The sequence below is a fragment of the Poecilia reticulata genome, linkage group LG2, assembly GCF_000633615.1.
Source record: "Poecilia reticulata strain Guanapo linkage group LG2, Guppy_female_1.0+MT, whole genome shotgun sequence".
NCBI lineage: Eukaryota > Metazoa > Chordata > Actinopteri > Cyprinodontiformes > Poeciliidae > Poecilia > Poecilia reticulata.
The window spans coordinates 33,994,210-34,020,287 of record NC_024332.1 but is presented as its reverse complement, the minus strand read 5'-3'; the positions used below and the strand labels follow the sequence as shown (position 1 = coordinate 34,020,287).

At 38.0% G+C, this 26,078-nt stretch overlaps 3 protein-coding genes across 3 annotated transcripts in view; 2 read left to right on the top strand and 1 right to left on the bottom strand.

The window, feature by feature from the left end:
* Positions 1–771: 771 nt before the first annotated feature.
* On the bottom strand, positions 772–13,982 carry sona (SON DNA and RNA binding protein a). Its single transcript, XM_008404102.2, has 10 exons — positions 13,811–13,982; positions 10,672–10,767; positions 10,066–10,267; positions 9,113–9,186; positions 7,164–9,008; positions 6,721–7,069; positions 5,994–6,517; positions 5,413–5,891; positions 4,514–4,609; positions 772–2,618 (listed from the first exon to the last, which is right to left on the bottom strand). Exons 2-9 carry the CDS (start codon positions 10,697–10,699, stop codon positions 4,535–4,537), a joined length of 3,576 nt encoding a protein of 1,191 aa, XP_008402324.1. The 5' UTR covers positions 10,700–10,767; positions 13,811–13,982; the 3' UTR covers positions 772–2,618; positions 4,514–4,534.
* A 1,338-nt stretch (positions 13,983–15,320) lies between these two features.
* ercc1 (excision repair cross-complementation group 1) lies at positions 15,321–19,775 on the top strand. Its single transcript, XM_008403911.1, has 9 exons — positions 15,321–15,502; positions 15,667–16,098; positions 16,229–16,332; positions 17,581–17,680; positions 18,387–18,463; positions 18,726–18,825; positions 18,991–19,062; positions 19,442–19,510; positions 19,598–19,775. The coding sequence occupies exons 1-9, from the start codon at positions 15,443–15,445 to the stop codon at positions 19,658–19,660; spliced, it is 1,077 nt and encodes a 358-aa protein (XP_008402133.1). The 5' UTR covers positions 15,321–15,442; the 3' UTR covers positions 19,661–19,775.
* Positions 19,776–20,818: 1,043 nt separating this feature from the next.
* prmt2 (protein arginine methyltransferase 2) overlaps positions 20,819–26,078 on the top strand; it is a 10,896-nt gene continuing 5,636 nt past the window's right edge. The window contains exons 1-5 of the mRNA XM_008404103.2: positions 20,819–21,082; positions 21,168–21,362; positions 23,639–23,800; positions 25,018–25,182; positions 25,855–26,030. Of these exons, the coding sequence (XP_008402325.1) occupies positions 20,996–21,082; positions 21,168–21,362; positions 23,639–23,800; positions 25,018–25,182; positions 25,855–26,030 (785 nt within the window). The 5' untranslated portion in view covers positions 20,819–20,995. The remainder of the gene's footprint in view (positions 21,083–21,167; positions 21,363–23,638; positions 23,801–25,017; positions 25,183–25,854; positions 26,031–26,078) is intronic.

Below are 26,078 nucleotides of genomic sequence, written 5' to 3'. Positions count from 1 at the left end.
CAATTTAAATATTAGTCAAAGACATACATCATAAAGGCAGACAGAAAATCCAGACATTTAAGGCCTTGTGTGAAAAAGTGATTGTCCCGTAAACTGAACAACTGGTTGGGCCACGCTTAGCAGCAACAACTGAAATCAACCGTTTATAACAATATATCATGGAATATTTTACAGCGCTGTGGAGGAATACTGGCCCACTTATGTATGCAGAATTGTAATTCAGCCACATAATAATCAGCATCTTCATTTAAAACTACATTTTGTGTTCACTTGTGATGTACATGACTAATTGCCTTGATGTTCTGAAACACTGAAGTATGACAAGCAAGTAAAACAAATAAAAACAGGATTTCTTAATTTCTCCCCCATGAAAAAACACCTTTTAAGTTTTAAGACTAGTTATAAATGTGACTGAATGGTACTTTGTGTTTCAAGTCTCAGCTGCTCTGGAACAATTTAAAGGCCTGTGCACACTGTAGCTCACAGTCTGCTCATTGATTTAGCTGGTATATAAAAAAAAATAAGTTAAAAGAATTACTTAATTTACCACCACATGAGGAAAACAGAGAAAGTGTGCCCCCTGTAGGATAAATCAAYACGACAAGACTGAAGACATTTGATTACGTTGTCTAAGCAGGATTAGAAACATTAACATGAAAAAAGTCACAGACTTCTTTATCTGATCAGTAATCATAGCTTTACAGCTGTTAATCAGTTAATTGGAATATTTCTAAAACTTGCTCAGTAAAGTGCAGCASTTAAAAGAAAAGGTTTCGATTTGTTGAGGTTTTTAATAATCATCAACACGTTTATATACAAAGCAAGCAACAATACCATGTTCAAATAAAAGAAACAAAAGTATCCTAAAATGTATTTTCTTGTTTTTGTCTCATTAAAATAGCTAAAGCTTACCTCAGGAAATCAATTCAACAGTTATAACAAGACATTTTTGCAGAGCAAGTATAATTAAAATTGACACACAAAAAAAAAAAATCTTCAGAGACCATTTTCTAGTTTACCAAACCTGGGCATGAGTGAAAAAGCTGGATGGAATTAACAACTGCATGCCCCTCCGATGAAGATAATTATGAATTATGACAAGATCCTATTTTAATCAGAGTACACTTGTCCCTTACAGTTTTTATGAGCACCAAGTTTGTCTTTGTTCTTCAATTATTCAATGGGGTAAACAAGACCGCGCACAGAATAGAGGCAGAGATAACAGCTTTTCCAGATCTTAAGTGTTTGAATGATTGGGCTTGTTGGGCGTCTCGAGTTTCCACATCAGCATCTCCTTTAATCAGTCTTTTGCCGGCCACCTGAAGACAAAGGTGTTTGTATTTCGTGCACCTATTGTTGTGCCTTTAATACAAACATCTCAATACCCCGATTGTCAAAAATATTTCACAGTGACATCAGGATACCCTCAACTTTCTGCTTTGAAGAACATACAGAGGTAAAAAATAAAATAAAAAGCAAAAAACGAATATAGGTAAAATTCACTACTGCTACAAACATGTATGAGAGTGAAAGTGAAATGTTTGAGTAGCTTTATTTGACTGCTTGCAAACACATTTAAGAAAATGTTATTGTGAATCAGTCTTAGAAGCTAAAATAACCCTAGATAAAAAAAGAAAACCTAAATTATTTAGGCTTGGGAGTTTTTAAATCATCACATCAATGTTGATCTCTTATTTCACGTTTGTATCCGTGACATTTATTTCAACGTCCTTTAGCACTAACTGCAGTGATGCAGGCATAAAGATCTAGTATAACTCAAGATGATGGTAGGAATTCCCAAAGCATACCAAGTAGTTTGTTCCTCTAAAATGACCATAAACATTTTTTTTATCCAGAGCAAAACAGACGAAGCCCAACAACGCCCAGACAAAATACCAGACCAAAGATGAGATTGGTGCTGTAACCACAGATGTAATTTGCACACAACCAGGACAGTACTTATTTTTTTCTTCTGTATTCAATATAGTAAAATGTTCTAAATAATGTGATAATGTGTGTTTTTCTCTTTACGTTTACAACTCAAATTTGTATGAAGACATCACAAGTGAGGATCAACTATCTTTTTACTTATTCTGCATTATTTGATCATAAAACGAGGGGTTACAGGTAACTGAAAAGAGTACAGAAAAAAAACCCAAGTAGTTATCTGTTTAACACAATCCTAAAGAAAAATAAAGGTAAAACAGTTTTGGAGAAGTTCAGAACATATACAAAAGCGTTTGACCCACAGGTTCGTTTGGTTTGTTTCTTCCTCGGGTTTTCTAACGGTCTTGCCTAGGTGAGAAGCTGCACCGTTGGGATGATGGTGAAAGACATCAACACAAACATACTAAAACTCACTGTACAGTCATACAGCTGTGGCCCTCAGTGAGTCCACTTTTCTCAGTGGCATCACAGGTGAAAGTCTGCAAGTCTCTAGCTCTTGTACAAACAAACCGTGGGAGCAGTGTCGGGCAGTTGGCGCTCCTATGTTTTATAGCTGCAACAAACAGGGAGCTCCTCCACTCTGTCAGATCATCTGGCTAACAGAGAGAACTGTGGGAAAGAAGGTCCTTTAGGGGATCCTACGTTTTGTTTCAGTCATTTAAATGAAGTGGCTGCAAACAGAGAAGACAAAAATAAGTATATTTAACCACTGAGAGAAAAAAAAAATCAACACAGAATATCAGTCAGTAAAACTAATACAAAATAAAGTTTGGAAGGATAAATGAACCAAATAAAGGGTTATGAAGATGGATTTATGACCAGATTTTATCCAACAACTTACTGAAAATTGCTGACATTTCTGGTTAACCTGCTAAACGTCTTTTTATACATTCAACACAGGTTCAGGGAGTTTTAATGAGCTATCGACAAATGCCTTGACTAATCATAAATGATGAATGATTCAGAAGTGAAGACTGGCTAACAGGAAAGGAGTAACAGCGAAAAAACGAAGCCAAGGGGTGAATCTATATAGAAGAATTGTCCAATATGTACAGATAACTTGTTAATTTTCTCTCTCTCTCCTAAACAAGAAGCTGAATGTTATTTGGGTGATGACTTGTGAAAATAATTCTAAATTAAGAAATGTCCCCACTGCTGCGGAGCAGCTGATAAGCTGACAGCAACCTTTAAAGTGTGACTCTAAAAATAAACAAATCCATGAAGAGGTTCAGTGAGTATGAGTGTGTGTATATATATATATATATATATATATATATATATATATAAATTCAAAGACTGAATATTTTTAATAATCAAATTTATTGATTGTAAAACCATATAGACATCTCCAGGACATGGGGTACAACTGTCTCATTCTTTTGGTTAAGGTAGTACTCTGTAAAACTAGGATTTTCTAGAAAAGAGTTTGCTTTGCTGCAATCTTCCCCACTTAAGTGAAAAAAGAAAGTGTTCTCAAAATGTTTTTTTTGGATCAGACAATAATCAGGATGCTGCATTGGCAAATACAAATAAGCTGTGAAAGCTTATTTTTCACAGCTTTTGAAGTCAACTTATCCCGCTGGGGTCACTATATTATAAAATACCTCATGCAAAGCACAAACTCTGTATATGTGGAATGTCCTGTTACGTTTATGTAGCTCACTGTGCACAACTTGTAAAATTGCAGAAGTGAGCCATTAGTTTTACTGTGGTGCTCTTTTATGGTTTAAAACCTGTGTGTGGTGCAGCTTTATCCCACTTTATTTATTCTCCTATAATTTTTGTTAAACTACACAGGTGGGTTTACCAGGAGTTTGTAGCCAAAATAACTTGTCTGTATAACAATGTAATTCAAGTGACTGAATATATCTGTGCTGTCAGACATCAACAGACTTGTTCATTGCTAATCTGCCCCCCCACTCTGCAGCTTTGCTTGGTGTTCATGTAAAGCTGGTAAATGTAATCTGGAGACTCAGGACAGATTCTAATAACTGATGTGACTTCTTGTTAGGTTTGCCAACCTTCATCTTGATATGTGCATGTAAATACTGGTCTAAATATGAGAGATTTTAAAGCACTTTAGGTATTTATTCCTCATTTATTTACCAAAGAAACGTGGGCTTCGTTAACATTGAAGCAAAGCCACAGGCTGATCCCCTTCATGACACGCTGTGCTGATGCAGTACATAAAACCACATGTGAGGCATATTGACACATAGGTGGGCCAACATTTTTGTATTAATATATTTTTCATTGGTCATTTTCTGAGCAACTGGAGGTTTATTTATTAGCTAAAACCCAAAATCTTGACATTAGCAAAAATAAATGCTTGAACTATATCACTGTGTATATTACTCTAACATATGCACTGCGTTTTTGATGCATGTTACTGAAATAACTTTTTACAAATATTCAAATGTACTGAGATGTACCAGTAATTTCTCACTTAACAGTAAAGTTCACAAAATTTATTGGGTATAGGTATTGAACATGTATCAAACTAATCTAAAGGGAATATTGTTTTTTAAAGCAATAAAAAAATAAATAAATCAGCTGAAGATTTCACCTTGTGGTGGCCTTGATGGTTTTAACTCTCGTCGTCTGACACATGGGGCTTCGCAACAGCCATCTCCTCTTTGCTATTTGCAATCATCTTGCACTTCTATAGAAACAGATCAAAAAGAAACATTGGTTAGTTCTGAAGTAAGACGAACATTTCTGAATATTTAAATATTCAGAATTTTAATCGTGACATTTCCACATTTCCCCAGTTACTATTTCTGCTCTATGCAACAGTTATTTATTAGTCATTTTAAGTAACAGAGCGGGAAGGATAGTGAGGATAAGGATTTACACACTTGGCAATTGATAATGAAATATTTTTGCTGTATTAGGCAGCCATTTTGACTTTCTAGTGTATGTGTTATGGTAAGCGCTGCAGCCACCTCTACTTCCGTTTGTAGTTTATGTTACATTCAGTCTCAGAAGACGGCCTAGGGATGACATCACATCTCAATTTAACACCTGCAKGAATTTCTAGTTATTGTACTTAATAAATAGAATAACTTCTATTAGCGATACAACCTGATAATGTATTTCAGAAGTCATTGCACAGTACTATGTGTGGTTACACAATGAAAAAAAAAAAGATTTAATGTGCTTCTTTTGACTTTGTAATACAAATCAAATCCACTATTAGACAAACAAAAAGATTACCCTGATGTTTCTTGGAGGTTCTGTTCATCTATCAATCAGCAATGTCTGGTTTACTAAACACTCAGCTTAAACATAATTAAAAATGAAACCAAATACAAGTGGTTTCACCTATCCAAACCTATCCATACTAGGTTTTCTTAGTATGGATATAAATTGAATCCATCTAGGTGAGTTTCCATCTAGATGTTTGGAAACTCAAGACTTAATGAATCTTTTTTTTTTTTTGGTAAAACAGTTAAGCCCATTTACCTCTGTGAGTTCCTTAATGGTATGTATGTTGGCCTGCTGAGTGACTTTCCTCTTTGCCTCCTCAATGTGGTCCAGGTTTAGAGACGGAGTTGGGGGGACAAGGCTAGGGGGAGGTTTATTAGTTATCGTGGGAAGAGGGGCAAGTGGTGGCATGGCTGCAAGGGCGCCCATGTTGGTCAAGGCAGCAGTCATGGTGGCTGCTGTCATACTTGCCACAGCAGCACTCATGGTGATGTTTGACATAGTGGGCATTCCAGGAATACTTGGTAAGCCCATTGGACCCATGTTGGGCATATTCGGCATTCCCATGCCCATTGGAAGAGGTAACGGTAAAGGTAATGAAATGGGGGTAGGAGACGGGGTCGGGAGAGGGAGCTGGAGAATAGCTTTTGGCCGAAGACTTTCTGGAATAGGAACCCCTGCCTTGGCACACATGGCGGCGGCATTCGCCTTGGCTATTTCGAGCAACTGGTCTTTATCTGAGGAGAAAAGGAGTGAAAATGAGACACAGGAAGGGGTAATGCAAAGAAGGTGGTTAGTGCACGCACTACGTTTATTTATTCACAAACTAAATGTTTTACCTAGATCAGTTAGTCTTGGAGGTGTTTTGCTAGCACTGCGTCGTGATCGGGACCCTGAGCGGCGTTGCTTGCGGAGAATGACAACCGGAGAGTGACTTGGTTCCCTCTTCCATCTGTCTCGTCTGTCAAATGAACGACTGCGGAATGCTGGCCGTCTTCCTCGACCTCGTGACCTTGACCTACGTCTGCGATCCGAGGAGCGGGACCGTGATCGCCTGCTTCTGTCTCCTGATCTGGATCTTTTCCTCCGGCCTGTGGAGCGGCTTTTAGATCGCTTATTCCTGTCCGGGGACTTGGACCTCCTCCTTCCCCGGGCATTCGGAGAACGGGATCGCCTCTTGCGAGCTGGAGAGCGGGATTTGGACCGGCGGTTCCTGGTGCGTGACTTGGAGCCAGAACGCTTGCGACGTGTGGTAGAACGTGAGCGTGATCTCCGCCGTCGAGCAGGACTCCGAGATTTGGACCGTCGCTTTTTTCTTTGTGACGGAGAGACGGAGTCTTTTTTCTTAACCGGAGACTTGGACCTTTGGAAGGATAAATATTCAGAAGAATTAATAACTGCACACAATGAAGCTTTCCAATGCAGAAATCAGCTTGACAAGGAAGGAAGACTCATCAAATTTCAATGCCTCACTTGTATTGGATATCTTTATACCAACTGAAGACCTAATTTTACAAAGTTACTCGACATCAAACCCCTTTTAGAAAACCTCATCATAATACAAACCTGGACAACTTTCTTCTGGATGCCGGCTTGGATGTCGAGCGAGACCGTTTCCGGCGATCAGCAGGTGAGCGTGACTTGGAAAGCTGCTTCTTTGGTACTTCTGGAGATGCTGAACCTGAGGAGCTTTTCTTGCTCGTTAACACAGTTTTGACTGGAGATTCCTCATCGTCATCTGAGCCTTCTGAAGAATCAGAACCAGCTGGGCCGCTGGGTGGCTCTTGGGAAGCAGATCTTGAAATGGGAGCAGGCAAGTCTGCAAGCTGAATGGGCTGATCCTGCAACTTATCCAAGGGACTCTCACTTTGGGGAGCAGCGTCAGGTGCGGAAGGCAATGGTTTCAGATCACCTGCTGGATACATACACATTGCATAACAACCTCAATATCTGATCATTTATTTCAGTTAAATGTATGTATAATGTTAGTAACCTATCAAAAGTTTTACCTGCTTCAAAACAAGGTGTGCCATTTTCTTCAACAGGTTTTTCTTCTGGTGTTTTCTCCTTAGCAGGAGGGGAAGCCTTCTTCTCTTTTAGTGGTGTGTTAGCCACTGATCTTGCTGAAGATGAACTTCCAGATCTTCCATCACTAGATTCAGACCTTGACCTGGATTTAGATTTTTTTAAACCCCGAGAGGCAGATTTAGACTTTGACCTCCTTCGACTCCTTTGTGGAGATTTTGACCTCTTTTTGCTCGGCTGAGGTGATCGGTGTCTTCGAGACAAAGAGCGGGATTTTGAACGTTTTCCGGACCTTGGTGGCGAGCGATTCCTCCTTCCAGGAGATCGAGAACGTCGTCTAACTGCTGAACGAGATTTGGACCGCCGTCGTGGAGGAGGGCTTCTTGATTTGGACCGTTTGCGAGGACTCCTGGATCTGGAACGACGGCTGCGCTTAAGCATGACAACGGATCTTGAACGACTTCGTCTGCTCCTGCGGGCGGATCGAGACCGTGAGCGGCGGGATCTGGGTGGCGGTGACCTCTTACGCCGAGACAAGGAGCGGCTCCTGGAGCGTCTGCCTACTGCACGCCTGGCTGCTGATCTTGATCTGGATCGACCGACAGGGCGTCTAGACCTAGAGTGAGAGCGACGGGTTTTCGTGATGGAACGTGACAATGAACGTCGACCAACTGCACCACTTCGCCTTGGCGACCGGGTCCTGGAGCGCCTTTTACCTCCACGGGAACGTGACTTTGATCGTCGTCTCCTCCTTGGAGACCGAGACAGGGAGGGGGACCGCCGCCCTCCACGCTTGGGGGATCGTGACACTTTTCTTTTGGGAGATGGAGAATTTCTGCGTCGCTTTGGGGAAACTGACACTGAACTCTTCCGTCGTTTAGGAGACTTGGACTTGCTTGGAGATTTTGACGCCTTCTTCATTGGAGTGACAGAGAGAGAGGTGGATCGGGAACGACGACCGGAGCTCTTCTGCAACTTTCGGAATGGTGAGGGCGATGTTTTCTTGGTTTTAGGAGAGGGAGAGCGGGACTTGGAGTGAGAAAGCCTTTGACTCTTCTGAGGAGATGAAGGCAGCTTTTCCTTTGAGCCTGATCTAGAAGGAGTTCTAGATCGTTCTTTCATTAATTCTTCTGGTTGAACCTCAGCTTCTTGCTTGATAAGACAGGGTGACGGTGAACGGCTGGGGTCCGATTCTGATCTCTTTATTTCTAAGCTCTTAGAAGGAGACAAAGGCCGTGGTGAATCAGGCTCCTTGACCTTTGCCTCTGGTACTAAACTGGTCTGATCTTTCAGGATTAGCTCATCTTTTGGAGTAGTGCCTTCCTGTTTTGGGATAATGTCAGGTAATTCCTGTACATGCATGAATTTGGCTTCTCCGTAATTGCTCTCAATCTTCACCTCAACAGTGTCCGTCTGTGTTATCTCATCTTGGCCAGTAGAGGGTGATATCTTATCCTTTTCTATTTCATTAGCGCAACTATGGTTCTCTTCAGTGGAGGGGACTTCCATGTCTGTTATTTCTTCCTTCTTTACTGCAGGCAATTCAGGCTTTTGCATTAAGATGGGAGCAACTTTCTCCTCCCCTTGGCTGTCCTTTGGCTCCTGTCGGGATGTTGGCTCCTTGAGGTCAGACGAAACAGCTGGAGAACATTTTCCATTGCCAGCTGTTTTGCCTCCTTCACCTTCAGAGTCAGAACCTGAAGCTGAGCTGCTGTCAGACGGTGAGCGGGATGATTTTTTTTCTTGCTTTTCATCTTTCTTCCTCTTCTTTTTTTTCTTTTTCGCAGCTTGTCTTTTATGCTTCTTAGATTTTGAGCCTCCATCTGTATCTACACAATGAAAGATAAATTGTCACAGTTAATATTACCAAAGATATTTATTGCATTACTTTAAAAAAAGACACAAACTATGATTGTGTGTCACTTCCATTTACCTGTAACTGCATCTTTTCTTTTCTCCTCTTTCAGTCCAGTGCTTTCAGTTCCAGCTGCTGCTGCCAATCTGGCACTAAAGCAAAAACAAATTATCCAATTTACTTTCCATGTCTAAAACACTGAATAATTGTGGACATGAGCAAAGTAAGATGTTTGCTCATGTTGAAATAAAAATATTCTCAACATTACTTTTATTTTGAAAATATTACAATATGAACCCACAGTATAATCCAGTTCCTGATTAGGGATCAGCTCAATAAATAAAACTCAAATTTATCCCTTTTTATAAAGGAAACCTATAACATTTCTCTTCTCCATCTATTATCACAACAGATCATTGTCTACATGTCCACTGACATTTGTATGATATTTGAGGGAGTCCCTAATATGATGGGATTTTTTTTTTTTTTGATTATTCTTCATTGTATATGTAATTTTCTGTAATTGGTTGTAGATCGTTTCACCAATTTGGGGTCCTTTTGCCAACAGTATACTTAAATATATAAAACTTTGTTTTAGTTTAAGCATTGTTGACTGTGGAACATAGGGTAATATAAATGTGAAACATTTTAAATAGAAAGGTACCTGAAGTGTTTTAATCTTGAATATGTTTTAACTTGATGCCATACATTAGCCATATTTGGCACCATCGGATTTGTTTGTTGTTTTGCCTGACCACCTAGGACAGGCACCAGTCCTCCAGCAGAAATCAAACCCCAGGAATCAATAGTAATGCAAAAACTTACAAGTAAATTAGTAAATTGTTATAGTTAACAAAATGAATGTTTAAAAGTTTGGACAGCAATGTGAACATTAAATATATATGTTATATTACCAAAATGTAATCAAGAAATGGGTTCAGTTTTTCAGGACTTAATAAATGACTTTGCTTCAGATTTAAGATTTTATTTAAAATGTTTAATGGAAAAAAAAATATCTATTTTTGTCTGACCTGGCTCTAGTGGTCCTTCTCGGTGGAGGTGGAGGCTCTACATCCGACTCTGCGCCAGATTCTGAACTGCTCTCCTTCTCGCCTTTTCTCCTCCTCTTCTTCTTTTTGCTTTTGTGTTTTCTGTGCTTTTTGTTTTTCTTGTGAGGCGCCTCAGTACTTTCCTTGGCATTCATGTCACCTTTCTCAGGCACTTCATCCTCACCTGTACACCATATGTAGTACCAAGTATTTTAGTTACACAATTCTTTTTAAAATCCACAACAAAACAGACTAAATCATCAGGAGATTATGCAGAGATTGTCTTGACAATGACCAAAGTAGTTCATGTCCAGTAATCAACCAATGTTTCTTAAATGGCAGTGCAAATTATCTTTTCAAGAAATTATAACGGAATTGAATCAAAGAGCACACAAACAGGCATCTGCCTAATAAGAGATTTTCCAGACATAATTAAAAAACTTACTTTGATACAAAATAAAATGTAATTTATTTTGTATAAAATGTAATTTATTTTGTATAAAATGTAGGATATATAAATGTCTGTGTAAATTTAAAAAAAAATAGAAGAAATGAAGGCAACTCTGAAAATGTACAGGCATTACGTACCTGATGGAACGTCCACTGCACTTTCCATTACGGCAGCACAGAAATGTGGTAAAGAGCTCTCTTAGTGATGCTGAAGTGGATCTCTCTTAATAAATGCTATGGGGGAAAAACAAAGGTAATAAGATCTAAAGATGTATTACAACTAAACAGCACTTATGCATTTAACTCAAGCATATAATTGAGTTAACTGAGAGACAAGCAGAGCAGTGCTTGTSTCTCAGTTGGCTAACATTTACTTAAACCCACAAACGAGCCAAAAATCAAACCATCCTATTAACTAATCAACAGACAGTTTTAAAAACACCAACACACACAATCTCAGTCAAAAACAAATTAAAACAACCCTGGAAAAAAGTTGAGCATGAATGAAGGCTTTCAGGTGGGAAAAAAAAGAATTCCACTTCAAAATCCTTTTCAAAGATTTGTGTAAGAAATATCACATCTGCATAATGTGAAAGCATTTCTCCTGACATAAATTAGACAAAACTGGTAATCTCTCAGCAAGATAGCTACAAAATACAAGCAGTAGCTTTGACAAAGTAATATTTGAATGTCATTCAATTATCTGGTTTTTAACTACAATGAAAATCACAATAATCAAAGATGGTGTCCTGAATGATTCAAACACTGGAGCATTTGTGTCGTCTAAAGGCTGATTTTACTCCTATGTCCATTTCTTACAAGCAATTCCTCTCTCTTAGTAACACAGGCATTGCTAGTTTAATAAAAACAACAATAAAGTAACTACAATGGTCAACTGGTTCTGCAATTTCCACTTTTAAAAAACTGATCTAGTACAAATTGCATTATAAAGAAAGCCACAAACCAACTCTCTGAAGAGGTACAGTGTCTTCCATAGAATACAATATAATCGTTACTGCCAAAATATTCCAAACATTGGCTCAACCGAGCAACTCTTAAACAAATACAGAGCTGTGGAAAAAGTATTTACCCCCTTGCTTTGCTTTTCTGCCCCACTTAAATGTTTCAGGCCATCAAATGTTAATATCAGACAAATACATCCAGAATAATTACACTAATCAGTTTCAAATGATGATTTCATTTATTAAGGGAATAAAGCTATCCAAGCCAACCTGGTCCAATGTGAAAAAGTAATTACCCTCTAAGTGGACTAGGTTGTTCCACCCTTGGCAGCAACAACTGCCATCAAGTGTGTGTCATATCTGGCTTTGAGTCTTTTATGCAACTGGGGAAGAATGTTTGCTCCACTCTGCTTTGCACAACTGTTTTAATTAAATTACTAGAGTTTTCCAACATGAATGGCCTATTTCGCTCACAGGGTCTCAATCGTATTTAAGTCTGTGCTTTACTGGGTCATTCAGAGGTGGACTTGATGATCTGCTTTGGATCATTCACTTGTTGCAGAACTCTAGTGTTCTGAACAGCTCGAGACCATCACACCACCACGATCATGTTTGAATATAGGTATGATCGATGTCCTTTTTCTAAAAGGTTGTGTTTTACATCTTCCACTTACCAAAGACTTTCACCATTGTCTCGCCAGTAACACAGAATATGTTTAAAATAACTATCAAGATATTTTTTGGCTGGTTGGTGATGAGCTCTCTATGTAATTTTGATAGACCAACCATTCCTGGGAAGGTTTTCCGCTGTTTCTTATATTCTCAATTTGAGAATAATATTTCACACTGTGTCTCAAAGCCTTAGAAGTGCCTTTATAAAAATTTCTAGACTTATGTTAATGATTAGTTCTTGAACTCCTTGATTTTAGTGTATTTCTTGCTGCCCAACAGGTTGTGTGTAAGAGATTTATTGATTCTACAGACCTAACAGTGGGGAAAAAGGTTGTTCATCATATTAAATTCATAATTATTATGGGGTGTGATTAATCACTTTATCAGACTGTTTAGGTTAACTTTCAATAAATAAATCATATAAACCCTGCTTGTAGTATCTGTATAATAAATTTGCCTGATATTAAAATTTGTTGATTTTTAAGTGTAACAAAACAGACAAAACAGAAGATATCTTTAAGGGGGTGAATACTTATTCACAGGACTACATACTGAGATATTTAGAATATGCTTTGTAAATTATTGGCAGTTATGGCCATTTTATTTAACAAAATGTACATTTGTATAGAATTGTTAGTATTTACATACATCAAGTGCCCTCGAATTTCAATGTTTAAACTACTGTAATTGTCTATTTTTTAACCAACTACCATAATCTTGGAGTCCTTTAAAAGTTATTTCCATGTGTTTTAACATATCTTTTGTGGTTTTTGTTTTGTGAAACAACTCTTGAAAATGCATCTAAGAAAGTAATTTAAACATTTTATATAGTGGGATTTTTTWAAAAATGCACTAAAAAACATTTATTTCAAAAGGAATACGAATAACAGCACCACACAAATAATGATGTAAAGTCACCAACATGATCTTGAGTATAAGTCACCATTGGCGGCATACAGTACATATCTGCTCAAGAGTACAGATCATACAAGTCTCAAGAAGTCAAACTACGCTTGCAAAACGGTACTAAAGAACCAAACAAAAAACAATTCACGCCATTTATTAATCGCCCTTAATGGATGGTACTTGATGAAATAATGCCCAACAAGCGACGTAATGTTAAATTCACAAGAAGCTTTTTTTATATTTTTAATTAATAAATCCGACAAATTTAGTTAATTCATTCACAACGTAAAATGTTATCAGATGAAACCGGACTAAGTACTGATTTGCCAAAACCAAAAACTGCGTTGAAAGCGAAGCTAAATGAGAACAAAGTTGTGCACATCGCCATCCCGTAAACACGTTAGATAACGTTGACCAGTGTCAGGCCTACAATGCCCTGACTAACATTCATCCACATATGGTAGCCGATGGCTCTCGCTAGTCAGCTCAAATTGATCCGTAAGAATAAAATACGCCATATTTGAAAAGTTCTGAAAAATGTTTAAAACATTTATAAAATGATTAGCCCCAAGAGCCAAATATCCTCCTTGCAGGAAGATGCGGCCTCACACGCCGACAACGCACTAGCAGCTCAAACCTTGAAGCTAATGTAGCTGCTAAACATTTAGCTGCAAGTGATGTCAACAAAGCGAAGTTGTTCCTTTGTCAGAGTTTTTAACTGTACAAAGCATATTTACCCGGTTTACGTTAAATGGCTCCCGTTCGTGTAGAGAAAAAGGCAGACGAGTACTGCGCTGAACTGTGCGAAATCAAGCAGTTGTTGAATATGCTAACCGTTAACGTTAGCTTTCTCTCTTCTCCGCCATGATGGAGAGAGGTATCCCAACATGCCATGCTGCGCGGTTTGAATGACTACGTCACTGTTTCCCAGGCAACACCACAGTAAACCAGTGAGCCGTTGTTTTTAGACTGTAAAGGGGACCACTTGGACTACCTTTAGTAGTTCTCAAAATATTTAGTGTCAGTTATTTGCCAAGTAAACTGTGTTATTTGTGCTTGACAGCGAACCATGAACAAGTTTGTGACCAAGTATACTGTATCATTTAGTCCAAACTTGGACTTGAGTAAGATCAAATACTACAATTAAATACAATTCAGTTTAAGAATACTTTATTCATCCCAGGGGAAATTACATGTTGTTGTGACCCTTTTTTTTTTCAAAGAGTTGCTAATGGGCATGGGGAGGAAAACTCACGTAGCACTTTGTATTACAACAACTCAGAGGAAGCCTCTGACTGAAGATGATGTTGTATTGAGAAGGATGCGCAGAGTTGTCTGTAATTGTCTTGCTTTTATGATTAATCTTTTTTTGCACAATAATCTCCAGATGTTCCAGAGAAGTCCCCAAAACAGAATCAGCCTTATTTATCAACCTTTATAGCTCTCTGGTTCTGACGCTTCTGCCTCAGTTAATGATGGCAAAAGAGATTGCCCTTACACAACAAACTTCTAAAAGATGTACAGCATCTGACTGCAAATACTGAAATATCTGTTCTCTCCCTTCTTATAGACAGTCATTTGTCAAGCCTGCCCAGAAAAGCATTTTGAGACAAAATGTGAAAAGTTAGTGTGAATAATATGTATCGAAGCTTCCATAAACGTTCACAAGAGATGACTAAACAAAATGGACAGGGCATTCGCCCTTTAACCCTTGTGCATGCGAGGACTGAGGCAAATGTAGAGGACTGTGGCAAATGATACAAGTTTTACGGGTGTGGGGTCGGTTGGACCCCATTTGTAAACACAAGGGTTAAGCCACTTTGTAAACTTTGTAGACTTTGACTATCATGTCAAAGTCTACTCTATAAATTTTCACTTCATAATTTGACTATTTAGCAAAGCTATGTTTTATTTGTTTTAGTCCATCTGCTGTAAAGATGGGCTAAAACAAACCTGTAGATTTTAAGAAAAAATTCAGAGGCAATTTATTTGAAGTAATATGTTCAGATCCTTTGTTCAAAGCTTGCTAAAAGGGTAACTTAAAGTATCTATTTTGTGTTTTTCAGTCTCCATCCTATGAGTCCAATATAGAAGGTTTAGCTCAAGTTTTACTGAAATCTAGCAAAAGACACTCTCATTACCTTGTAGCCTTTTACTTAGCGACAGAATATATAGAAAATAAAATAAAAAGGGGGAAATTTAGCTCAAAGTTATTAACCATATGTAAAGACTGTGCTTTTATTTTGGTAGTGTCGGTCCCGGAAGTGTGTCGTCTCCTATTTTCTCTGTTGCGTAAGGAACGTTTGTAAAAGTTTACGGATAAATTCAGGACATGTTTTTCTGCGAAACGTTTTTAGAAAATTAAAGACATGAAGAAGAGATTTCACATTGACCTGGACGATTCTGCTTTCACTAAAGAAAGAACACCGGTCTGTATTTTCATATAGCTACTTGCTGTGTAGCTAACTTGTTAGCCCTTTAGCCTGTTCGAAGAACCTTCAATTTCAGATGTCTTTCAAAATAGTTTATCAAGGACAATACTGTGAAAAATATGTCAAATCAATTCTCATATTGTTATTTGATTGTTTTCCAGCTAAAGCCACAGTTTCAGCCTTTATCCAAAGGACAACAAAACACAACCGCTCCAGCTACGTCTGCCACAGAGTCAGCTACAAAATCATCTGTGCAGCCCCTCTCCTATGCAGATTACATTGTCCAGAGTAAAACGACAACAGCTGCTGCTCCACAGAGAGATGCTGCCTCTAAACTGGTCAGGGCTGAAGGAGTTGGAATCAGCAGTCTGCAGCTAGGGGAGAGTGTGTCGACCCGCACTTTGGGCTCTGAAACGGTTCAAGACTGTGTTAAAGGGACTGAAGTTCAGCCCGAGGAGGTGAAAAGGAATGATGAAAAACACGAGACTGCTGCTGAGGATAGCAGCAGCAGCAGTCTGAAGTCAGATCCAASTGTCATCCAGGGTCCCAAACCAGTGGGATCTGGGAGCAGCATTATTGTCAGTCCTCGACAGGTAAGCTTGGACTTGTAAATATATTGGACTCACTAAAGTACAAGATATCTCTGTTTATGTGCATCAATAAGCTTGTTGACAAGTGTCAATTTTGACTTATTAATTTTTTTGCATTTTTTTTCTTCTGCAGAGGGGTAATCCTATTCTAAAGTTTGTGAGGAGTGTGCCCTGGGAGTTTGGAGATGTTGTTCCTGATTACGTCTTGGGACAGACAACYTGTGCTCTTTTCCTCAGGTGAGTGGCTTTGGGGGGCTATGAAGTAAGCAATGTGTTTTTCCTCACAAAGATTTTTCCTAAAATAGAGGTGGAGGCAAACTGTGCAGCACCACTATTTTTTTTTATTTTGGGATGATATCTGAAGTAATAAATTCACCTTGTCCTATATTATCTGCTTCTCACCTGCTATTACAATGTCTACTACTCTGTTTGGGGTCTTTGATATCTTTGGTACTCCCTGTGTTAATGTTTCCATGCAGTAACACTCCATCCAGCAGACTGAATATGTTATTGGTATAAAAAGCATCAATTCCTGACTWAATGATTGTTCCAGGATGCAAACAATGCATATTCCTACCCGTAGGTGGAGAGCTTATTGACAAAGTAACATTGTATTTGGCTTTGTGATACCCTTTATTATTAAAACAACTAAGACAAGACTTTTATTGTTAAAGTAGGGCATGTTTTATTTTATTAGTGAAGAAAACTTGCCCAAGATACATTTTTGAATGTTCTGGATTATTGATATTTATGTTAATACTGCTCTCTCCACACTTCACTATTTAGGTTCTGCCTATTGTGGCTCTTTTGATTTATTGTTCAGAATAGCTCGCTTCRTTTTTAATGGGGATTTTTCTTGTGGCTTTATTAAACCTATGAGACAATAGCACCATACTCTGTACAAAGCTTTAGTGAGTCTACTCCTCCTCCCATTCGATTTATGGAGGGTACTCAGAATTGTTTCTGAACTTAGCAGAACTGTGTTCACATTTCTTGTACCTCTGCAATGGATTAATCTTCAAATTAGACTAAAGCTTAATTTTTGTGTGTTTTTGGTAAGAGTTTAAATCTTTCCTAAAGGTTTTAAGTGACCAGTACAACTGCTGACGCAGATGATTTGCAGCCACAATCCAGAAACAAACTGGATTCTGTTTCTGCATTATGTTGACTCTGACTTATTTTGTTTAGATATTTTGGTRTTAATTTCTAACTTTTATCCTGCCTGGTTTTTCTGACTCTTCCTTCCTATTATTGCATTACAAACGGTACATTCCTGTTATTATTGCATTGCATTGATGCACTGACGTTATGATAATTAATTGATTAATCTATTGTGCAGCTCTGTTCTAAAACTTAAATAATTTTTTAGGAAACATGGAGTGGTGTTTTTCTGTTTGATTCGTGAAGTTTGTCCTAACGCTCGTTCTGTTTTATGTTTTGTGATTTTCTCTTTTTCATGATGATGGCTTTGGACCTGATTTGAAGCYTGAGGTATCACAACCTAAATCCAAACTACATCCATGACCGTTTAAAGCAGCTTGGAAGTACATTCACTTTACGTGTGTTGCTGGTTCAAGTTGATGTGGTAAGTAAGGGTAATCACTGTCACAGAGGACTTGCATTTAAGGTTGATCAGAGAAGAATGGGACATAGTTTGCTGAATATTTATCTGTAGTTATCATTTTTGAATTTGCTGTGCTAACCCTACAGAGTAGCATCAGTACATTTCAAAATATGTTTTTGTCCTAGTAGTCAACATTACTTTTCTTACTTATGTAATTTGTACTTGCAGTAGATTCCAGATTTACTTTAATGCTTGTCTGTGTTCACATGAATTTTACTTTACTATTTGTAAAGTAAAACAATTTGTTCAAAGGTCTAAAAATAATTAAAAAATCCTCGAGGCTACTGTTTCATACCTAAATAGATGCATATAAAATGGTAACGCAAGTAATTTTGAAAGCAGAACATCCTTGGGACGACTTCGGTTACCGTCAGGCTATGTAAATCAGTTTTAACAGAAGACTGACTGTAATGTGAGCTCCCCTTACAGAACTGTTCATCTGTGAAGTGTATCTTGCTTCCACAGAATTGGGTTTGCTTACAACTGTACAACTGAAGTGTGCAGCTGGTTGCTATTTTTGGCATCACACTCAACAAAAAATAACAGATGTCATGAAATTGGCCTATTTGAAAAATAAGTCTACTGTCTTACCATTTAATGTAAGAGTTCATCATTAAGAATAATGTATAATATCACAGTGTAAATGTATTTGTTTTTATTTGTACAGAAAGATCCTCATCACGCTTTAAAAGAACTGGCACGCATCTGTGTCCTGGCCGACTGCACTCTTATCTTGACTTGGAGGTAAAATTAACAAATGACATGTATCAGTGTTCAGAGAAACTCTGTTAACTTCTTCAGCACGTTTAAGTTGTATAAAGAAATGATGGAGTGAAGTTTTTTTTTTGTTATATGTCACCTAATTGTATGTGTTAGTCATAAACACCCAAAGATGGCATTTGTTCAACAGTTTTTAAATTATTTCATATACTGTAAATAAACGTGTGAACCACAGTTGAGGACTTTTCTCTCTYTTTATTTTTTTTGCTTAATATTAAATTGTCAGCCCAGAAGAAGCAGGACGTTACCTTGAAACATACAAGTCATATGAGAAGAAGCCAGCAGATCTTCTGAAGGAGCAAGTAGAAAAAGATTATCTGTCAAAGGTCTGTTTGTAGGTTTGTTTTGTGTTAAAAATGTCATTATTCTGTACATTTCTTCCCACATAAAATAGGCTAATATTATTTATTTATAAATTGATTTTACAAAACCGAAATACAGCTGARTCAACTTAGTACCAGCACATAACTGTTTTTTGTGTTTCTTTAAAGGTTACAGATTGCCTGACTACTGTGAAGTCTATAAACAAAACCGATGCCATAACCTTGCTATCCACTTTTTCTGTGAGTATTTCTGAAAAACAACTATGAGGCCATCCTGGATTGACTTATTTCCAGAATGGCAAATATATTACTCACACAGGAGCCACAAAAAAATAGTTAATACAGACTATATAAAATTTCACCCTTTTTTTTAAGTCTAAGCTCAGAAATCTGCCTAGTGCTCGGTAATTTGTTCCCATTTATTATCAGTCTTCTCAGCTGGATGCTCTTAATTGTAAAGAAATTTAAAATATATCTTAATTTGAAATGTTTTATAAAATGACTTGATTTTTCCATTTCAATATTTTAGCACTGTTCKGTTTCAACTGTTAACTYGACTTGGATAGAATGCTGCGGGCACTATACAGATAACACACTGTGGTTTCTACTTCTTGTCCAGACTGTAGAGGGAATCATCAATGCCTCTAAAGAAGACTTGGTTCTCTGTCCGGGCCTCGGACCACAAAAGGTGAAGACGTATGGATCTTAACGAAGGCTCATAATGACTATGCCAAGCATTTATTGAACATTACTGATTTACCTTTTGCGTTGACAGGCGAAGCGTCTTTATGATGTCCTACATAAACCCTTTCTGAAGTCAAGAACAAACAACAGCTGACATGGAAAGAACTGAAGAAAGGAAGTTGTCCCATTGAACAACCTTAACTAAGACACAATTTAAAGTACTTAATTTTAAGCACAAACTATTTTGATTAAAAAAATTACATGAACCATTTTATGCTGTTTTATGTTTTGAGAACTATGTTTTTTTTTAAAGTAATAAATGCTATTTTTCTACAATATATTCTCCCCTTTGTGTATTGATTACTGATTCATTGTGTGATGTAGCGCCATAAAAAACTATTTGGCTTCTTTTAAATTTCTTCCATTTTTGCTTGTTTCACACTTAGCTGTTTTAGATCATCTTACTGCCATAAGCAGCAGAGAAACAAGACCATCACAGAAACCGCATTGTTTGACGTTTTACGCTAGATAGTGTGACGCACCTTTTCAGAAAGTTCCACTTTTGTTGCTTGAGAATTCATCCATCGATGTCATTTTAGCCCAGTTTTTTTATTGATGAAACATGACCACCTTAATTGAGCCAAGAGAAGTCTGTAGTGCTTTAGATGTAGTTACTATTTAGTAATTTTGGTTGGCTAGTCACTCCAAAGAAAATCCATTACTGTTCCATRCAGTCTCAATTTGTAGATAATGGCTCCCRTTATGGGTTATTGGATTCCTAGGGAATTATAAAGCTTTGTAAGCATTTATCTAGGCTGATAAATKTTAGTGATTATATGTCTAGCAGTWATCAAGCYTGGGTGTKGCGAGTACAATTAGACACATTTTTTAAATCACATTTAAATCATGATTTAACAAGATGGCAATTACTTTCTCCATATTAGACAGGGTTTGTTTAGATAGCTTTTTTTTCCTTTATAAAAAAAATGAAGCATTACAGAGTAAAAATATTTGTAAAAGTTAAATATCCTTTTCATRTCATCAGATAATTGATTTTGTGGGAGCTGAAAGTGCTTTTTTATGTAAATGTGTCTTAGTTTACCTTGCATGTTATAAAACGGCAAGATCMAAAATCCTGGAAAAAGCGAATGATCATGATGTCAAATCGTTCAATTTTAAACGAACACAACTATTGTCACGAATTAAAATTTATTGTATGCGGTACAATAAATGTGGGTGATCTGGATTATTTTCAGTAATTCGACATGATGAATAAAAGAATTTCGAAATTTCCGACAGCCGTGAAGGCTCCCAAGTCAACGTCAAAAACAGGAAGTGGTTTCCGCACATACTTATGTTAAAGTGAGTGAGTTTTGCCGCTTGTTTCGCTGTAGTAACATACGACTGTTTTGACTGTTATTAAAGGTGGTTAAAATTKGTCTTATTGAAAGGCTAAATCAATTATTCGTCCAAGCCTCCTGTTTAAAACATGCAGACGGAGAAAGTAGAAGAAGAGGAGGATGCTCCTGAAGAGTATGTTGCCCTGTGTGATTTCACTGCAAGCGGCTCTGAGCAGGTTATTCTTCTGCCAGTCAAACKTCTTGTAAGACTTTGTAATAAAACTGTCAGTATTAACCATTTTGCTCCGTTTTGTTCCACAGTTGAGTTTCACCACAGGAGACAAGCTGCTTGTGCACAACAAGTCTTCAGCAGATTGGTGGTGGGCAGAACTGCAGGGGGTGATCGGTTATGTTCCTGCCAGCTATCTGCGCCTGGATGGTGCTGAGGAGGGGGACGACACCTCCTTCGAGGACCCCTGGCAGGATGACGAATACTTCGGCAGCTACGGGACACTGGTTAGAAACATAGAACTGTCATTTTTATGTTTCAATTTTCCCCAAGTTTCACAGACTGACTAGTACTCTRTTTAATGAAATCAATCAACCTTGCATCCTGAGGCAAGTCTCCCACAGAGTCTTAAAAGCAGGACCAACTAATTGTATTAGTGTGGTGAATTTTATTTTTACTTTAATGCTAATGACCCAAAATGTTGCTTTCTCATTACATTGTGTTATCATTTTGTAACGAAGTAACAGTCCAAAAGCAAAAGTATTCTCGTCCCTTGAATGTTTTCACTTTTTGTCAAAATACTGCCTCAAGTTGCCTCATCGTGTAGGTGTTAGGAAAATAACTCGTTTCCCCCCTTTTACTTTCCAAACAAAAATCTTAAAAGTGTGGCATGTGTTTTGTAATTACCACTCTGATACCCCTAAATAAAACCAAGTGTAACAAACTGCCTTCAGAAGACACTGAATTAGTAACTCTGTAGGAGCTGCAGTAATGCACAGCTCAGAAGGGAGGATCTGTATACTAGAGATTATTGTATTGGAAGTCGTGTTTGCATTTTGCCAAAAGACACAGCAGATGTRTGGAAGATTGTGTTGTGGTCAGATGAGGTCTAACCAAAGTGTCTCATTATGCTGTCGAGATGCTTCTTTTTAGCTGGCACAGAGTTATTCTGAAGATRGAAGCATCTAAATAAAGGGCAGCTAGAAAACCTGTTAGAGGGTGAAAAAAGATTTCAGACAGGGGTCAAAGGTCTACTTTCATTCATGCAAATGACCCTAAAAATACTGTGGGACCTTAAAAAGCATGGCTTACATAAACTAATATCCATGCTTAAAAATGTCCCACTCAAAATCCAGACCAAAGTCAAAGGGAGAATTTATGTTTATGGACACTCTTCGTCAAATATTGCTATTTTGCTATGTTGAATAGGCAAAAACGTCAGTCTTGAGATATAGCAAGAATGTACMACAACAGACTTGCTGTAAAAGGAGCAGTCATATGTTACTGGAGGCGCTAAATACAAGTGTACACCACACTTTCTTAATTAGTTGTAAACATTTTTGAAAATAATGTTTGGTTCACTTCACAGTAATGTGCTGCTTTGTGTTTGGTCTGTTAGATAAAATTGATTCTACTTAATGTTTGCATGACRAAACTTAAAAAAAMCRCTTCTATGTGTTAGATACTTTTGCAAGACACCRCATATTTAGCTTCAGAAATTTAATGAATGATCAGATACATTTTCACAGGAATGCGTAAACGTGTGTCCCAGTCCTAAGGCTCTTAACCCTCGAAGTTGTTACTTTTAAAGTGCTTCAACATGTCAGTTTATGGGGGACTTAAAGTGACATGAAAGGAGAAACAGGAKAAACCTTCACAACAGCTCTTGATGTTTGGTAATGCAACAACGTCATTAAAGAAATTGAAAGTGTGTCACACCTAGAATGCATTTGAAAGTCAAGGCTCCTGTAAAAATGCAAATACTAGAAACTCCAATAAATAATCAAAGCAGTCACCAAGATGCTCTTGCTGACAGATGCATTTGTGCAGATTTTCTCTCAGCATTATTGACACTTTTGTTGTGCACGTTTTGTTTGGGAGAAGAACATCACAGTTTATTGCCAATAGTTTTAAAGAGATTTGTTAGGAATATCTATAAATATACCTCCCTCGGAAAGATAATGCAACTATACAAAAAAAACTGTAAYCACACCACTGAGTTTGTGAGAATAAAGTCACAATAGATTATATCTATTGTGTTTCTGCATTTCTGATTATGGTTATTCATTAAACAATTCACAATATAAGATATGTTAGTTGTGCTTTACACGGACATCATAGGACCAAGACAGCACAGTGAAGGGCATGGTACAGAGACAAAGACTTTATTAGAAATCTGTCTCCTACCTCAGACCCACGAATGGGCCCTATATGGATTTATCAATACACGCTGCAGTTAGACTGCAGATATTCAAGACCCAYGATCAGGGATGTAGATTCTAATTTGCACAAACTTCAGTCAGACGAAGGATCGATGAGCCAAACTGACTAGATTAGCATCCTTGCTGAAACAAGCCCTCTGCTCTCTGCTGCTAATGCAGGACAGCTTACATAAAAGCACAAATCACTTTCTGCTATATAAATGTTCATTTAAATACAGCAGATGTTTGTGTGGCTTAACTGTGGAACAATGTACCTCGTAACGTAAATTAGTTTAATCGATATACGTGTCCACAGACTGTAGTCTTGCACATAGCAGTTATTTTATCTGTTTGTCACACAGAAGCTTCACCTGGAGATGCTGTCGGACCGGAGCCGCACCGAGACGTACCGACAGGTTATTGTCAGCAACAGCRCTTCACTTAGGGACAAGGTGGTGATGGACCTCGGCTGTGGGACCGGCATTATCAGCATGTTCTGTGCTCAGTTGGCAAARCCTTCTATGGTAAAAACGGCAGATAAGTTCTAATTGARCACACTTTAGTGTTTTGTCTTCTGAGGGTTTCAAATGTATTAAATTCTTCAAGAATTTATGCCCCGTCCTTCAGATATTATATATTTTGCCATATTTGCCTACAAACAATGGGTTTTATTGGGATTTTTATGATGGGTCAACCCAGTGCATAGTTGTGAAGGGAAAGTAATATAATACATGACTTTTTTTTTCTTCTTTCATATAAAAATCTGAGAAGTGTAACACTTATATGTATGAAYCTAATTTACAGGCTTGCAGAGCCCCCTGTCACATAAAATACTGCATTTTGTTTCTGATAGCTTTGCAGGCCCACAGACAGAGGCTTTTYCCCACCAAAATAACTTTAAATAACTAAGCTCCGATRTGGAGCATCTCTAAACATTGGTTTTAAAGTCTTAAGTAAAATTCTCAATTAGATTTGGCTGTAAGCCTTTCCAACACATAAATATGCTTTGTCGCGGGCCATTTTGTATCCAGAGAACTTTTTTTGAGGCGTCCCCTCACGGCTTGTGACCAACTTCTGTGATTAATGCTGTCCTCGCCAGGCCTGTCAGTTCAGATGGATGACCATGTCTTGGTAGGTTTGCTGTTGTACCATACTCTTTGTATTTTATTATCATAAATTAAACAGCACTCTATGGAATTATCAAAACTTTAGATTGTTTTATAATTTGTCCTTGCTTTAAGGTTTCCAACAAGGGTCTCCCTGCTGTGTTCCTTGGTCATAGTGATGCCTTTTGTTTACTAATGTTCTTTAACAAATCTCTGAGGTCTTCATACAGTAGTTGTATTTGTTTTGAGATTACACAAAGATTTACTCTTTTTACTAATTAGGTTGGCTCTAAAGGCAATTTGGCAGTACTAGGTTTGATATAAGGGCACAAAATTAAAGATTGTTAAATCCACCCACCACTTGTTTAGCAAATTTATTTGTAAAAACCTTTCAAAACTATGCCTTATTTTGCTTCTATTTCACAATTATGCACTGTTTTGTGTTGATCTGTCACATCAAAAATCTGAGTAAAATGAATTGAATTTGATGAATGGGTTGCTTCTGCAAGATCCTACATGTGCTTCACATTATTCATTAATGTGTTTATACCTCCATCTCTTGGACAAGCACTGTTACTGCTGCAAAGACACAGCTTGGTGTTAACTCTGCTCTAATTACTTTCATGGTTCTGTAGGTGTATGCTGTAGAGGCGAGCTCCATGGCGGAGCACACCAGACAGCTGGTGAAGCAGAACGGCTGTGAGGAGGTGGTCACTGTGCTGCAGGGGCGAGCAGAGGAGCTTGAGCTGCCAGAGCAGGTGGACATCCTGGTGTCTGAGTGGATGGGCAACTGTCTGCTGGTAATTRTTAAACCTTCAGTGCTGCTTGTTATAAAATTTTCCATAGCGTGCATAAACCCTGTAACTTCCAAATTTGGTGTTTATTGTTTGGGAATGATTTTAGAAGCATTTCTAACCAACTTTTGAATCAGTGTGTAAAGTCGATAGACTTCCAACGGTCTATCCAATGAACTAAAGTAAAAAAAAATATTAATGACTTTCATTTAGCTCAGATTAGTGCAATTTTCTTGTTTGCTGAAGAAAACTCAGGATCTGAAACGGCAGTCCTTGAACACTGTTTTCCTGCACCATGTGTCTGGGTTGCACACGTGAATCAAATAATTTGTTCATTAGTGSYTCTCTTTAGAACACAGGCCACAAGTCCAGTTCTGGAGAGCTGCTATCCTGCAACATTTGGATGCATCCTTTCTGTAACACACCTAAATGCAATGAACGGCGTACTGCTGGGCCTCTGCAGAACTGATTGATGTAATGAGTCTTCAGTTGAATCACTGCTGATAATTTATTGCATTGATCCTCTTGTGGTTRTCTTCCGTTGTTGGCATTTATTGAGTCTTTATGAGAAATAATAGATTAATTCATTTGATGTTGCTTTCAAAATCTTTTCCTTTGGTCTCAGCTCCGTTTTAAAGATTTAAATATCTCTAATTTTCGTACTTTCTGCTGGTCTAGTTTGAGTTTATGGTGGAGTCGGTCCTCTTGGCCAGGGATCGTTGGCTCCGGGACGGTGGTGTGATGTGGCCCTCCTCAGCAGCTTTAGCTCTGGTTCCATGTCAGGCCGACAGCTACTACACAGAGACAATGGCCTTCTGGGAGCGACCTTATGGCCTGGACTTCACGCCACTACAGTAAGAGCCACTGGTCAGCTGTGGAGCTGAACATGATCTTTTTATCTA